At 32.1% G+C, this 17,362-nt stretch overlaps 1 protein-coding gene across 1 annotated transcript in view; it reads left to right on the plus strand.

The window, feature by feature from the left end:
• Positions 1 to 17,362, plus strand: part of LOC114333445 (nipped-B-like protein B) — a 178,978-nt gene that overhangs the window by 94,469 nt on the left and 67,147 nt on the right. Inside the window, exons 9-10 of the mRNA XM_050663623.1 lie at positions 14,488 to 14,675; positions 15,602 to 16,048. Coding sequence (XP_050519580.1) covers positions 14,488 to 14,675; positions 15,602 to 16,048 — 635 coding nt within the window. The remainder of the gene's footprint in view (positions 1 to 14,487; positions 14,676 to 15,601; positions 16,049 to 17,362) is intronic.

A 17,362-nucleotide genomic window follows, 5' to 3' on the forward strand; every position in this document is an offset into this window, starting at 1 on the left:
TAGCCTTATTCCTTGACAATATCGGTATAATAATATTGTTGCTAAACAGGTAAATTTTCATTGTATACCGGGTGTACGAATCAAACTGTGTTTTTTCCTTGAAAGTTTGCACCACCCTGTGGAATGTTCTAGCATCGTAGAATACTGAATTTTAAACCTAACTATAGCCTCATGCTTTCTCAATATTTTGTTGTTTTATTGATTATGTTGGATAATAAAAAAGTTAGGTGCTTTAACAGCTAGACATGTTTTTTATCAATACAGGGTGTTTTTAAAAAATTTTGGCAAAGTTTAAGGGGTAATTCTGCATGAAAAAATAATGACAGTTTGCTTTAGAAACTTATGTCCGCAAATGCTTCGTTTCCGAGATGGGTCTGTTGAAATTTTTGTGACAAACTGACGATTTGTTTATTACTTTAAAATCGGTTAAGACATTCACATGAAATTTGGTGGGTTTTAATACGTAGTTATTGCACATTTTTTGGCATACAATTAAGCATTTAATATTCACCATTGGCGCGCATACGTATGCGCGCTAATGGTGAATATTAAATGGCAGCTATGTAAGCCGTTGCTCCCACTTGGCGGCGCTAGTGTAGTTGGGGGGTCAACGTTTTGGCAATTCGTGAAGTTTGTGTTTGTGTTTACGATTTAATAAATAATAAATGATGGCAGAAAAATACGGATCTTTGACTGTTTGTTCGTTGAAAAACGAATTGAAGAGAAGGAATGTGAGAGTTACTGGAAAAAAGAAGAACTTATCGAATGATAAACACAGCGAAAATTTTTTATTTGGTATTGACTCACTCCTCCCACGAGTCTGACAACTGTGTATATGATATCTGCCTTACTTTTTTATCAATTTAAAATTCACAAATGAGTGCGCTCAGCATTAATTTTTGTGTTTATCTCATTTAAAAATGTGATATTTTCACATATTTTTAAAATATGGCCGCCATGACAGTTGCGCATTTGGTGTAAATTTGGTTTAAGTATGGGTTGAGTGCAGTTGATTCTGCAATGTTGACTTATTTAAAAAAAATTATAATTCTTTATGGAAATATAGAATGTGTTAATCTAATTAAGTATAATTATTTGGGTGTTTGTCTAGGTGAAAGGCGACCTTAAATTTAAGTTAAAATTAGAAAAATTTAGGGTTAGGTTTAATCAGGTTATGTTTTAGTCACTAAAGAATATTTGAATGGTACTAGGTCACTTTAATTTTCAGTTATTAACTTGTTTATATTATTTTCGATTACGCTAGGTTAGGTTTGGTCAGGTATGTTTTAATCACTAAAGTCCACTTTACATCAACAATAAATTGAACAAGAAATTGACAAAGTTATTCAAGGCCAAATTTGACGTGTACAAAATGTATGGCTTGTAAAAGAAAATGAAGGAATTTGATGAAATAGAACAATTGGATATGTTTTATTTTGTCAAATTTCTTTATTTTCTTTTTATTCACGGCAAAATTGGATGTAGAATTGTGTTTTGTATATAAGTCAAATGTGACCTTGAAGAAGTTGGTCAATTTCTTGTTCAATTTATTGTTGATGTAAAGCGGGTATAAAAAATATTGTGAACTTGAGAATTATTTCAAATTATTATTTCACATTTTTCTATAATATTATTTCAAATATAATTTTTTTTTATATTTTCGCTACATAAAAAGCGATTGTAGATGTGGCAACAGTGTGAATGTATATAAAATTGCATCTTAATTCGTGCGTCTATAATAAATTTTGATCTGAGTTTTATAGTGAAGTATTCTATTTTTTACAGTCGTATCTAGGGGCAATACGTAATCTGCTTCAACAAAATGTTTATTGCAGATACGTGCATTTATTGTCGGCACATTTTTATCCCTTCTTATTGTTACAATCCACTTTTTTTTCATCAGAATATCTTTGGAAAACCTGTGTCCTGATGTTCTCGATAAGCACAAATGCACAGCACAACATTGAGGCATTTTATTTTCTCAAATTTGATTTGAATCTAGAAATAGATTGATTTGAATGTTGACGTAAGTTGACGTGACCTCCAACTACACGAGCGCCACCTACGTTGAGCTTTCCAGATTGGCTGCCATTCTTAATTGTATGTCAAAAAATATGCAATAACTATGTCATAAAACCCACCAAATTGCATTTGTATATCTCAAGTGGTTTTAAAGCAATGAATAAATCGTCAGTTTGTCAGAAAAATTTTAACACCCCCTATCTCGGAAACGAAGCATTTGCGGACATAAGTTTATAAAGCAAACTGTCATTATTTTTTCATGTAGAATTACCCCATAAACTTTGCCAAATTTTTTTAAAAACATCCTGCATTGATAAAAAACATGTCTAGTTGTTAAGGCACCTAACTTTTTTATTATCCAACATAAGCGAATCAATCAAACAAAATATTGAGAAAGCATGAGGCTATAGTTAGGTTTTAATTTCAGTATTCTACAAATGCTAGAATATTCCACAGGGTGATCAAATTTTAAGAAAAAACACAGTTTGATTCGTACACCCGGTATACAATGAAAATTTACCTAAGATGAAGTTTTTCAATCCTAATGGCAACATTAATAATATTGAAAATATTAAGAATATTACTAAAAGATTTTTAAATTGAAAAACTTATTGGTACACTTTTCTGGTGACACCGCCAAGGCTTCTACAATTTGCAAGCCAAATGGATGCTGCAGTGAAGACAAAGGAAGGAATTCTACACTATGCAATTCACATCCCCCGTCTGCAGCTTGGTAAAATTCCAACGGAAAATGCACCTAGTTACTCTACGGAGTAATACGACTATAAAATAAAAATGTATACCATTTTTATTCAGTTGCAATGCGAAGGCAAAACAATCTTACTTTTCAATTAGAATACGGAGTGCAATCCAGCTCTCTGAATCGCGATTTTCGATTCTTATTGGAATCTCATCGGAGAGAACGCAGGCTTGTTTTCCGTATCCTAACTTACCAGCACCGAGAGCTTTTCCCACACATTGCAACTGAAACAAATAGGGTAGGTGAAAATTTACCTGTTTCGTAACAATATTATTATAACGATATTCAGCCCTATTCTGTAACTTTTAACAAATCGAATAGAAATAACCAAGTCGAATCGTAATTACCCGAAATCGGAATGTTTGATATATATCGCGTCATTTTCGTGTTTGGTTTGGCATTCTGTAACTCACATCGAAATCAAAGTAAATCGAAAACGACAATTTCTATTTCACGTAGTCAAGAGGGGGTGCCACCCCGCATTGTCAAACGAAATTAGTGTTCTGTGGCCTGCTTGTTACTGGTTCTAAATTTGAAATACGACACCGTTGCCATATCTTCAATTTTTCATACTATCACATTACGTACAGTTGCATTTAAAAAAATAGTTTTCAAATAACAAAAAAGGAAAGTTTTGAAAAGTAAACAACAAAATATTAGTGTAAATATTCTACACAAAAAGCTCAAAATATGATAAATGGTTTTAAATCAAAGTTAATTAAAATCGTTATAAAAAAGTAGATCAGCTGATAAATAAAAAAGATAAATGATGATAAGATGTATGATGTAAAATATTACTAATAATATACAATCTTAAGATTTGATTCCAGCTAACGAAATGAGTTACAGAATAGGCATGAATGTCAAGGAATAAGGCTATAACATATTAAAAAAATCACTTAAATCGGACAACAAGCTTAGGAGATATGAGACATCAAAAATGACCCATTTTTTAGGTGGCCGGTTAATTTTGGCCCAGAGTGTATTAATGGAAAGATTTTTACGTTTCCTGAAAAATGTATAGTAACATGTGTTGTTTTCGAAATGACCGATTCAATTTTAGTCCGGGGAAATAAGATTTTTGTCGGGACACTTGAGCAGCCAGGTTGAAAATATGGTTTTTGGATAGTATATACCTAATACATTATAAATACAAAAATGCCCGTCACAGTTCAGAGGCATACAAAAGTTATTAACAAATAAGGGTCAAAAATAGCAGAAATAGTCAAAAATTCTCCTTTAACCCGTAGTCTCCCATCACTTTTAGATTTTTGAAGTTATAATGCTTTAGGCACGAGGGTGAATTTTTACATTCCCTGGCGCATGCGCACACCGACAGTATAGTATTAGTCGCTACATCTTTTAAGTTATGTAGCGCAAATAAGGTGTGCGTGAAAAGAATATATTATTAGTGTTTTTAGTAAATATATTTATTATAATTTTTATGTCTGTGGATTTGTCTTCCTCCTAATAAGTATTATTGAAAATGTTTATTTTCAATTAATGTATCTGTCACCGTGATTGTAATTATGTCCGCGAAATGATCGACTGAATACAAAAGCGGTGGTAGCTGATCGGTAGAGCATTCGCCTAGGGATCGAGAGGTCCCCTGTTCAAATCCGGACAAAAGCATATCCCTTTTTTATTTTTGGTATTCTTTTTGTTCTTTCTAAAATTTATTAAAATACAATACAAAAAAAACTGTTTAAAGTAGATAGGTATATTGATTTCGTTGAAATCATAATATGAAGTTAGATTATATTATAGAAGTATAACTTCTTACGTGCGTACAAAGTACACACACATTCTTTTTTTTTTGACAATTACTTTCCTACGGTACTTTTAAGTCTGTCTTATTTTTTCGGTCATAACTTTTTAAAATAAGCCAAAAGCATAGTTTTTTTCTACGATCCTTTAGAGTACCTATAAATCTTATTGTGCGTACACGAAATCGTTTGAATTACATTTGAAATATTAAACATCAGCTGATAATTAATAAATGATATTTAACAGAATATTCTTAAAAAATCTGCTTCAACACTTGGGATATAAGGGTACCCGAATTTGGTGGTACTTAAAAGTACCGTCGCGTCGGGAGACTAACGGCCGGTTTCACAAAGTAAAGTTAACTTGTGGTTAAGAGATAACCAGAAGTTACGTCAAAATGTTTTAGTTTCAGGTCAACGGCGAAGTATGGTTAACTCACAGAATTTTTAACCAGAGGTTGGAGTGGGTAACAATTATGAAACTGAAACGCATATTTCGGGGTAATTTTGAGGTTATCTCTTAACCACAAGTTAACTTTACTTTGTGAAACCGGCCGTAAGGGTTAAGTCACTACAGGTAAAAAATATAATTAAATATATTGTTTAAAATATTCATCTTTTAATAGATGGACAAAGGTTTAAATGGCAGTTTTTGAATTTTGGTCAGATTATTTGTTGCTTTGTAAATTTCAAAATAAAGCTAAAATTTTGAAAATCAAAAATTGGCTATAACTTTTTTTAAAGATAAACTTACGACTTTGATATTGCATTAAAAGTTGAGTCAAGTAGTCCTTATAATGTACAAAACATTTCAAGACGATTCTTTAATTAGTTTAAATTTTATTCAATTTGTTTATACCACAGAGCTTTTATTTGCAAAGTTATTGCTCAGAAAATAATGATACAGCGATTTTGCCGGAACCACATGAAAAAGAAGACTTAAATTTTCACCATATTTAAACAAAAATCAATAAAAGTAATTTTTATCATTGCAAAAATATTTTACTAGTCATTTTTTGGCCTATAAATAATTTGAATAAGTTTGTTAATATTGATTGTAGACTAAAGCCACTTTAGTATTTGAAAAGCTGGCTTTTTACACGAATTTACAAAAATGTTTTTCGCCTAGATCAGTTGGGGTCAAAATTAGCCACTTTTTTATTTAGTTCACAGCTTACTTATTCCTTTTCACTCCATGCGGAGCATATGGCGTCAACTGTCTGCCTCCATTCTGTCCTATCCTTTGTACTGATCTTTATTTCTGTCCAGGATTTCCCAATAGCATTAATTTCTTTCTCAACACTTCTTTTCCACGTTTCTACGGGTCTTCCTGGTCTTCTCTTTCCATGTAGTGTGTATTCTAGGGCTTGCCTCGCTATGTCTGTGTCAGGTCTCCTTAGTGTGTGCCCCATCCAACTCAATTTCCTTTTGCATATTGTCTTGATATAGGTTCCTGGTTAGTTCTTGTCCATAACTCTTGGTTTGATATGCGGTTTGGCCAGTAAATGTTAAGAATCTTCGTTAGTTCACAGCTACTTCTCTCTATAAATGAAATTCTCCTGTCACAATGTTAGTTACCATACTCCTCCGAAACGGCTTGACCGATTTTTATCAAATTTTACACGTATATTCTGTAGGACTGAGAATAGCTTGTAATCTATTTTTTATGACCATAAGTGATAAGGGGGTTGCCCTCCTACGTTATTTTTTATTTTTTTGGACAAAATTGTCTACCTTAATTTTATTTGATGCAGCATTAAAAACACATACAACCCTTAATTTTCATACTCTATTTTTTAATAGCCATCTACACTCCGTTTCAAATGTTAGAATTAGTGTGGTTGTACTTGTATGTATATTGCAAGCGAGTTTGCAATTCTGTAAATTATCATAAATAAATCCTCCTTTAGTATTCCACAGCAGTTAAGAGCGATAATCCTCACAAGTACCTGCCTAATACTAAATTTCACGGCCGCTGCCGTGAAGAGCGGCAACGTTGTCAAGAAAATTCTCATTTAGTTTGCATGGGGCTATCCTTACTGCATCGCGTGTTTGAAATAAGCTGTATATATTATGTATTTATGTACATCTATAAAATTGTCCTGTCATAATGTTAGTTGCCATACTTTTCCGAGACGGCGTAACCGATTTTCATGAAATTATATATGTATATTCGGTAGGTCTGAGAATCGGACCTAATGTATTTTCCATATCCCTGAGTGATAAGGAGGTTCCCCTGAACATTTTGTAATATTACATAGGTGGGGATATATGTACCGGGTGTCCCAATAAGAATGGCTCTCGGCCATATCTCAGGAACCGTTTATAGTAGAGCTTTGAAATAAAAAATTTTATAACAAAAGTTGCCTCAGGAAAAGCCTGGAAATTATTTTCATAATTGTGGGACCACCGCTAGAGGGCGTAATTGAATATCAAAAATTAAAAAATCTAAATTTTACAAAATTTTCCTAATGAAGGGGCACTGGAAATCCGATCGTCGTATTCTCCATAAAATTCTACGCATATTTGATTTCACAAGTTTAGGTCTACCTTTGGAAACAAGAGGTGGGGGTGAGTGGGAACCTTGTTATAAAAAACTGGCTGTGAGTCCGGTTCTGCTTAATCAAATTTTGCAAACTAGGTCTTGTTGAAGACAGATCTTTTTCGTCAATGTAAAAGTTATGATTTCGAACCAACTTACTGAGTAATATGCCAGCTAGAAGGCGTTATTTAATTTTTTTCAGAAATCTAGTTTTCTTTAGAAAATATTAAATACAAACATGCATTTTTAATACCATATTACAAAATTAGACAAAATTAGCAACAGAATAGCGAAAACCGCATGTTAATACCTTTTTTCTATCTCGAGATATCTTACAAGACGTGTAAATTTAAAAACATAACTATTACTGTTGTTCTGAAACTATTTTCTTGTGGCATTTTTATAATCAAGTATATTCAAATTATTTAATTATTTATCCTCGTGATTTACTATGGAATCTCTAACGCGAGAATTTCAGTGCCACCGTTGCATTTGGTTGTCTTTTTAAAGACAGATCACATGCTATGATTTTTTGTGGCGGATATTCTTGAGTTGGGATTGATTTCATGTAATCGAATGAACTATCTTTTAGTAAAGTCGTCCCAGGAACGCAACTCATCAATATTGGCAATATCATTTTAAAGTCGTCTACTTTAAAATGTATAATACGTGTCTGAATTGCCGATATAAATGAGTCAGATTAAATAAATTATTAGAAGAATTTTTTACTAAGCAACAACATTTTTATTTATTTAGTATTATTTTGTATTTTGACAACGACACCCGACTTGGGCGTCGAAACGTTAATAAAATCATTTTTAGGTAAAATTGTGGCTTATTTCCCATTTGAATATACTTGATTATAACTATTACTGTCACTGGTAAACGAAGTTTAGGAAAAGTAGTGTGCTATGGAAACAACAAAGAAGCATTTTCCAGCTGTCAACGTATATTAGGTCTTTTCAACGCTTTTCATTTGTTTCGAGCCTCGTTCATATCTCGTATATTAATATTATACACGGATTATACGGCATATGACAGAGGCTCGAAACAAATGAGAAGCGTTGAAAAGGCCTATTACAAAGAAATAAAAACAACTATTTAGTAATGACATAAATGTTCAAATTTTTGCCCATCATTTTCGTTGCAAACATTTACTCTTTCAAGAGTAGATTGAACAGCAGTCTCAATTTCTGCTCTCGATATGCTTTGAATGGCGTTTAGTATTCTCTGTTTAATGTATTCTAGAGTAGTGTATGATGGGCAACAATTTGAATATTTAGGTCGTCACTAAGTAGTTCTTTTTGTTCTTTGTTATATTTAATTTTAATAGTATCGTTTCTCTTTATATTGTTGTTTTAATTAATTATATTTTTATTCGCTGACATCTGGAAAATGTTATTTTGTTTTTTTTTTCACAGCACACTACTTTTCATTAACTTAGTTTACCGGTGATAGTAACAGTTATGTATAAAATTTACACGTTTCTCGAGATATCTTGAGATATAAAAAAGGTATCGACATGCGGTTTTCGCTATTCTATTGCTAATTTAGTCTAATTTTATAAATTATGATTAAAAATGCATACTTGTATTTAATATTTTCCAAAGAAAACTAGATTTCTGAAAAACATTAAATAACGCCTCCCAGCTGGCTTATTACTTATTAGGATGGTTCAAAATTATCACGCTTACATTGAAGAAAAAGATCTGTCTTCAACAAGACCCAGTTTTCAAAATTTGATTTAGCAGAACCGGACTTACAGCCATTTTTTCATAACAAGGTTCCCACTCACCCCCACCTCTTATTTGCAAAAGTAGAGTTAAACTTGTTAAATTAAATATGCGCAGAATTTTATGAAGAATACAATATTCGGATTTCCAGTGCCCCTTCATTAGGAAAATTTTGTAAAATTTAGATTTTTTAATTTTTGATATTCAATTACGCCCTCTAGCGGTGGACCCACAATTATGAAAATAATTTCCAGGCTTTTCCTGAGGCAACTTTTGTTATAAATTTTTTTACTTCAAAGCTCTACTATAAACGGTTCCTGAGATATGGCCGAGAGCCATTCTTATTGGGACACCCGGTACGTAATGTACTCTACGAGACTACGAGTACATACATATTCAAAAAATAACGATCAATATCTCATCAAAATTTTATTTTTTGAATTCAAGGATTTTATAATTCCCCTTCACCGGCCCCGGGTCGATTTCGTTAGGACTTCATTTTAAAGCTTTATTAACCGCTCAGTTGAAGTTCAAAGTTCACTCAAACTTTTGCACATATATACCTTAAACTTCAAAATGGTGCTCGTTAGGTTGCTTAATTGTTTAAACAAAGCTGTGAATTAAATAAAAAAGTGGCTAACTTTGACCCTAATTGATCTAGGCGATTTTTTTTTGTGAAAATTTATGTAAAAATATCGACTTACAAAAATATCAAAGTGTATTTAGTCTACAGTCAATATTAACACAGTTAAATTAAATTTAAATTCATATTATTTATAAGCCAAAAATTACTCTACTTTAGTAAAATGTTTTTGCAATGGTAAAAATGACTTATTAATTGTTTTTTTTTTAATTATATTGAAAATATAAGTATTCTTCTGTCATGTGGTACCCGCAGAATCGCTGTATTGTTATTATTTTCTGAGCAAAAAAAGCTCTGTAGGATAAACATATTGAATAAAATTTAAACTAATTGACGAATTACCTTGAAATTTTTTGTGGATTATAAGGACTACTTGATGCAACTTTTCATGGAATATCAAAGTCCCAAATTCATTTTTGCAAAAGTTATAGCAGATTTTTTATTTTCAAAATTTTAGCGTTATTTTACAATTTCCGAAGCAACAAATGATTAGAAAAAATTCAAAAACTGCCATTTAAAACCTTTGTTCATCTTATAAAAGATGAATACTCTAAATAATATACAGTGCGCTGGAATAAGTGACCCCCTCCTTATTAACTTATTTATTTTTAGCACATAAGCAAAACGCTCGGACAGGTCGATTTTTAAAATAATCTTAGTGTATTATTGCATCAATGTTTTGAACTTTACGCGATCCCTCTCCAGGTTACACACAACATTGATTTTTTTAAATAGGATGTAAATTAATTTTAAATGTACATCATGTGACACCTCATTTAAAGGCATTTGAAATACTGATTGCAAAAATGTATAATACATTAATCCTGTTTGGGAGCGTATGCGCAAAATTTCGGCCGAATTCTTTTTAAACGCATTCATTTTTTTCGAATCTTGAGAAAACTAATAAGCATTTTTGAAAAATTTAAACGCGTAATGAAAGATTACATTATTACCGAGGGCTAAAAGTCCTTTAGAATAAACAAAAATGTTCTTTGAATGATATTTTCTCTTTTTTCACCCCTGTGACTTATTAAAATAATCATTATAGAAGTTCTCAGCGACCTTCAACCCTCGATAATACTGTAGTATTTCATTCTTCTTTTAAATTTTTCAAAAATAATTAGTTTTCTCATGATTCGAAAAAATGAACACTTTTAAAAAGAATTCGACCGAAATTTTGCTTCTACGCTCTCAAAAACGATTAAAGTATTATACATTTTTGTAACCAGTATTTCAAAAGCTTTTAAATGAGGCGTCACATGATGTACTTTCCCATTAAAAAAAAATCAAAGTTATGCCTGCCACCTGAAGAGGGATAGTGTAAAGTTCAAAACATTGATGCTATAATATACTATGATTATTTTAAACATCGACCTGTCCAAGTGTTCTGCTTATGTGCTAAGAATAAATAAGTTAGTAACGGGGGTGGGGGTAACGCTTTTTCCTGTGCACTGTATTTACCCTATTTTTACCTGTAGCGATTTAAACAAAAAAAACTGCCTTTTTTGATGCTTATTTATTAATAACTATTAATATGTCTCCGAACTGACACGGGCATTTTTGTATTTATAATGTATTAAATTATACAGGGTGAGTCATAACTATAGGGACATAGACTAAAGACAGGTTATTTGGACCAAAATATGGCTATTGGGCCAAATATGCCTTAATAAAATGTTGCTGAGAAAAAGATACAGGGTGTTAAAGTTAATTTTTGTTTTTCGTTTTTTGCTAATAGTTTCCCTGTATATTTATAAATTGCTATCAAAATTGGCACAGGGGCATAATCTTAGACAAGACATAGTATTTTATCTGCAATTTTACGTTTTGTCATAGAGGGCGCCACGTGGATCATTCCTGATGATCAAATTGAGTCTAAACTTTTTCTGATGAAACTTTTTAGTAATTTTTATTAGAAAATATGACGTAAACATCATTTTTACGTCAAATTGGTACTCTTGTTTAAACATGATAATTTCAACCGTTTTCGATAAAAACGCAGTCGAACTGCTTAGAGTCTTAAAAAAGGATTTCAAATATTATTTCATTTATGAAAAGTATGCTTTGGACTGTCAGATAATTGTTGTTGGTAAATGTCATTTGTTCAGAGTAAATTATTTTTGATGTGACAGTGTAGTGTAGTGTTGCATTTTTTTAAAGTAATCATTACTTTTTTGATTGAAATGCCTCGTCACCATCATTTCAGTTGCAACTTTGTTTATTAGTTTGGTATTTGATATCCCCTTCTGAGTTCCTGAAATTTTCAATTGCGTTTTTATCGAAAACGGTTGAAATTATCATGTTTAAACAAGAGTACCAATTTTACGTAAAAATGATGTTTACGTCATATTTTCTAATAAAAATTACTAAAAAGTTTCATCAGAAAAAGTTTAGACTCAGTTTGATCATCAGGAATGATCCACGTGGCGCCCTCTATGACAAAACGTAAAATTGTAGATAAAATACTATTTCTTGTCTAAGATTATGCCCCTGTGCCAATTTTAATAGCAATTTATAAATATACAGGGAAACTATTAGCAAAAAACGAAAAACAAAAATTAACTTTAACACCCTGTATCTTTTTTCTCAGCAACATTTTATTAAGGCATATTTGGCCCAATAGCCATATTTTGGTCCAAATAACCTGTCCTTAGTCTATGTCCCTATAGTTATGACTCACCCTGTATAGTACCCAAAAACACATTTGCAACCTGGCTGGATCAGTGACCCGAACATGGTATACAGGTTGTCCCGAAAAATAGTGCGTTCCTTAAATGTATGGGCTGAGTGCATCATTTTAAACATAAAAGTCTTTAATATTTTTTTGTAAAGTCAACCTTTTAAAAAAAAAATATTAATTTTAGCCCATTTGATTATTGTCCACGGCAAAACAAATACAACCGACAACGTTGCACTCCTCACGTTAAAAGTACTATGAATCAGCGATCGTAAGGCATATTGATAATGATAACAGCGCATTTGTTTTTATTAAATATCGATTGTAATAACTAAGGTATGCATACTGTCTTAGCTAACATGAAAAATTATTATTACAATGAATGTTCGTTTTACCGCCGTAAATGTCTTATTTATGAACAATGTTTTAGAAATGCCAGCCATTCTAGCTACATATCGGGTACTTACTGTTGTATTATCACTGATTATATCCAAAATAGCATCTTCTTCATTTAGCCTATCATTATTTCGTGTTCTACCACTAGTTTTTTAGGTACCACACACACAACCCGTCTCTAATAACCTTTGCGACACATTCACAAAACTTCGGGCATTAGGATGTCGTCGTTCCCGATAGCGTTTAACATAAAGTCTAACATCCCTATTCTATTAAAGTCACAGTGAGTTCCACCCTATGTAATTAAAATCCCGTGATATGTACTCGCAAATGTACCTTCTCTGTATCAAAATAACTTAAACTGCCTGGTTGCCAAATGTAAGTTTAACTAAAATGTTTAATTAATTTTTAATTTCTTGAGTCTTTAATTTTTTGAGGCAACAGATGACTTTACAAAAAAATTATAAGAAAGTTTTCTTTTAAATTGTGCATTCTACCCGTACCTTTAAGGAACGCACTATTTTCCGGGACACCCTGTATTTTTGCCTTATTTCCCTGGAGTATTACTAACTAACGCAGAATCAATATCCTCATATTTTATGTTGTCAAAACACAGTTGCTCAGCAGAAATACTTGTTAAACAATTGAGGGGGTCAGACATAAAAGATGAGATAATCAGCTTCAAAATTGTTTATACAAAGAGTTTTATAAATTCCAGGAGTCATTACACTAAAATATGTCTAGTGTACAATGTTCTATAAAATGATAAAAATATAAGGGTATATTATTACTTTTACTATATCCTTCCTTTTTTTCAATTATTAAAAAAATGTACTTGAATCGTTACATGGTGTTGATAAAAATGTTACTGGTAAAAAAGGTTCAAGTGCATATTTTAACTATTACTAATCATTTTTATCTCAGCTGTTGTCCACACTGTAACTACAACTGGCACGTTGCATAATCATAATACTTTTACATAATTATTAGTCTTCAAAATTCGGTACAAATCTAATATTTATTTACTTGAAAAGAATCCTGCATTAACATGAGGTTTTTACTGAACACTAAAAATAGTTTTGTGATAAAATTATTCAAGCGCACTTAAACCCGTTAAGTTTACAGAATACTAAAAATAGTTTTGTGGTAAAACGGTTCAAGCGCACTTAAACCCGTTTACTACCAATGCAAAATGCAATTGTTTTCATTAAAATAAATGTAATGGCGATAGATAACGACTGTAGGGCAAAATATGCTTGAATCCTTTTACCACAAAGTTGTAATACCATTTCATCATCATCATCATCCAGCCCTTTGCGTCCACTGCTGGACATAGGCCTCCCTCATTTTGTCCATTGTGCTCTATTTTGAGCACTTTGCATCCAATTTCTAGACATTTTCTTGAGATCGTCAGTCCAACGAGTAGGTGGTCTTCCTCTACTTCTTTTGTCTAATCTCGGCCTCCACTCAAGTAATCTCTTCGTCCATCTCCCATCACTGATTCGGGCGACGTGTCCGGCCCAGTTCAATTTCAGGGTGGCAATTCGGGAAATTACATCGGTAACTCCTGTTTTTCGTCTTAAGGCTTCATTTCTAACTCGGTTACGAAACGATATACTCAGCATTGACCTTTCCATTTTCCTCTGAGCTATTTGCAGCCTTTTAGAAGTTGTAGCTGTCAATGTCAAAGTTTCGGCACCATAAGTCATCACAGGCAACACACACTGGTCAAATGTTTTACGTTTTAAAGAAATTGGTATATCGCTTTTAAATATGTTTTCGAGTTTTCCATAGGCTGCCCATGCTAGGTAATAATACCATTATAATAAGCGAATATACCATTTAAGTAAGCGAATCTGTACTTCGAGCATATTTTTACAAAAGTGCACTTAAACCCTTTTACTTCTAACCCCCTCAATTATCAGTTTTAATATGATATTTGTTTTAGGTGAAGACGGTATGATCCAGGAGGAATATCTTTTAGGTAGAAGTATAATGCAAGAGTTGTGTACTGAAGCAGCTAAATTAAAAATACTTGGTGCAATGGAAATGATACCAACGGAAAAGCTGACTAGACTGCTAAATATATTGGAATTAAATATTAGAGGAGGGGACAGGGTATCACCAATATCTGATGTAAGTTCATAATATATCTGTTTTAGTCTGCGTTCTTAAGGGGAGGGTATGGTTTAAAATCAACATTTCAATCACATTTTTGTGAAACTATGGTACAATTATTTTATTTTTAAATTAAATAGGTATATTGTACAATTCAATGAATATTAAAAAAAATCAAGGAAAAATATTGAACAATAAGCCAGCAGTGGCAAATGTTTAGACACCTCAAAAAAATTGATTTTGCGGTGGACATCAGAACTCGTCACTGGATTATGTAAAACAAAAAATTAAAAAATATGTTATTAGCTTATGAGTTTCTCGAGGTAGCGCTGTCAAGTTTTTTTATTTTTAACGATTTTTTAGTTCTTGGTATCACTCGGAAGTCAAAGAACGAAATTTTTTGTAAGAAAAGGGTGAAAATCAACATATTTATTATTTCTAAACCAAAAATAAGCATAAAAATGTCTAAAGAAAATCTATGCAACATTTCAGGTGGATCGGTGAAGTAGTTTTTGAGTTAAAATGTCCACCGCCTTTGAAAAAGCAGTTTTGAGGAAGTTTTGAGAACTTCGTATTCTTATTTGTCTGCCTGTAAAGTAATGCACATCGGAATATGTTTTTGAATTGCGGAGTAATCTACAAAAGAGAAGGAGAACAGTTGTTGAACGTTTCTCACTACGCTCAAGTTGAACGTTAGTACTACGCTCAAGCGTGCTGGCGCGAAACCGCGGCGAAGCGAGTCGAAGGTAGGGATATTCAACATGTTGTATCTCTGGTAATCTTACTCCGATAAATCTGAAATTTTCAGAAAGTTTTATTGAAGTTATGCACTTTCATTTAAAATAATAAAAACTAAAAATTTCAAACCATACCTCCTTAAATACAATCAAATGTTATACTATATCAATTTACGTGATTAACTAATTTTCGTTTTGAAATTTTAGGAAGACAATGAAAGTATTCGGCAGTTATGGCTTGAGACAGCAATGGAACGGGTAATGGGTGCAGCAGACGCTTGCTTGGTGTGTATGTATATAATGACATCAAGAAATATGTCAAAACGTGTTTACCTCGAAGAAGTTATAGACAGGGTAGTACTTTACATTAAATACCAACTTCACAATACGATATTTCCTTCATTCGATTCAACATATAGATTAGACAACAAAAAGAAGGATGGCCGCCGAAAGAAAAACACCCAGGTTTCGGAAAAGGGCATCCTAGTGTTGTATACAAAGATTTCAGAACTGGTAAATCTATTAGCAGAACTATTAAATATACAAATTTTGACCGATACTTCTGTGCTTCATGCTTCCTCCATGGGTGTTTCACCATTTTTTGCTGAAAATGTTAGTGAGCTTCAATTAGCTTGTCTGAAACTTGTCACAACGGTAAGTACAAATGATCTCTCAGTAAAAAAATCGAAAAAACGTTGTTCTTAACATATTATAATATATTTATATTCTTAATACAGGGTGTTTCATTAATAATTGTCCATATAGTAACTGGAGAAACCTTAGCACAAAATACGAAGATTTAACCTTAAACACTTAAATAAAATGTGGTTCCTTACTGAATTACAGGGTGTTTAATCTAAAAATTTAAAAACTATTTTTGCTCAGCATTTTAAAACTATTCGACGTATCCTTTTCATACTTGGCAGGAAGTATAGGTACTGTACAAACTACTAAATTGTGTTAAACAAACGTTTCTGGCTATTACCAGAGGCGTACGACGGGGGAAAGTGAATGGTTGACCCTTTCCAAATTCTACGCCACTGGCGGAATTGCTATTTTAGTTCAATTTTTAGATTCTCCAATACTTTCTTTGAAAATAATATACTATTCATTCGTAACGATAAAGTCATTAGTTTTCGAGATCTTTGATAAAAATGAAACGATACGGTTATTTTGATTAATGTATTGTGTCGCTTTAATTTCAAATATCTCGAAAACTAATCATTTTATCGTTACGAATGAAGAGAACATTATTTACATAAAAAGTATTGGAAAATCAAAAAATTACACTAAAATAGCAATTTCGTCAGTGGCTTAGAATTTGGGAAGGGTCAGCCAGGCACTATCCCCTGTCGTACGCCTCTGGTAGTAGCTAGAAACGTATATTTATCTTAATTTAGTAGGGTGTACAGTACCTACACTTTCTGCCAAGTATGATAAGGATACGCCAAATAGTTTTAAAGTACTGGATACAAATAATTTTTAAATTTTAATCATATGAATCATATAAATTAATCAAAATAACTGTGCCGTTTTATATTTAACTTCAAATATCTCGAAAACTAATGACTTTATCGTTACCAGTGAAGAGTATATTACTTACGTAGAAAATATTGGAGAATATAAAAATGGCACTAAAATAGTAATTCCTCCAGTGGCGTAGAATTTGAGAAGGGTCAACCATTCACTATCCCCTGTCGTACGCCTCTGGTAGTAGCTAGAAACGTTTGTTTATAATAATTTAGTAGGATGTATAGTAGTCACACTTTCTGACAAGTATGAAAAGGATACGTAGAATAGTTTTAAAATGCTGAGCAAAAATAGTTTTTCAATTTTTAGATAAAACACCCTGTAACTCATTAAGGGACACATTTTATTTAAGTGTTTTAGGTTAAATCTTCGTATTTTGTGCTAAGGTTTCTCCAGTTACTATATGGACAATTATTAATGAAACACCCTGTATACACA

Source organism: Diabrotica virgifera, chromosome 10, assembly GCF_917563875.1.
Source record: "Diabrotica virgifera virgifera chromosome 10, PGI_DIABVI_V3a".
Classification (NCBI taxonomy): domain Eukaryota; kingdom Metazoa; phylum Arthropoda; class Insecta; order Coleoptera; family Chrysomelidae; genus Diabrotica; species Diabrotica virgifera.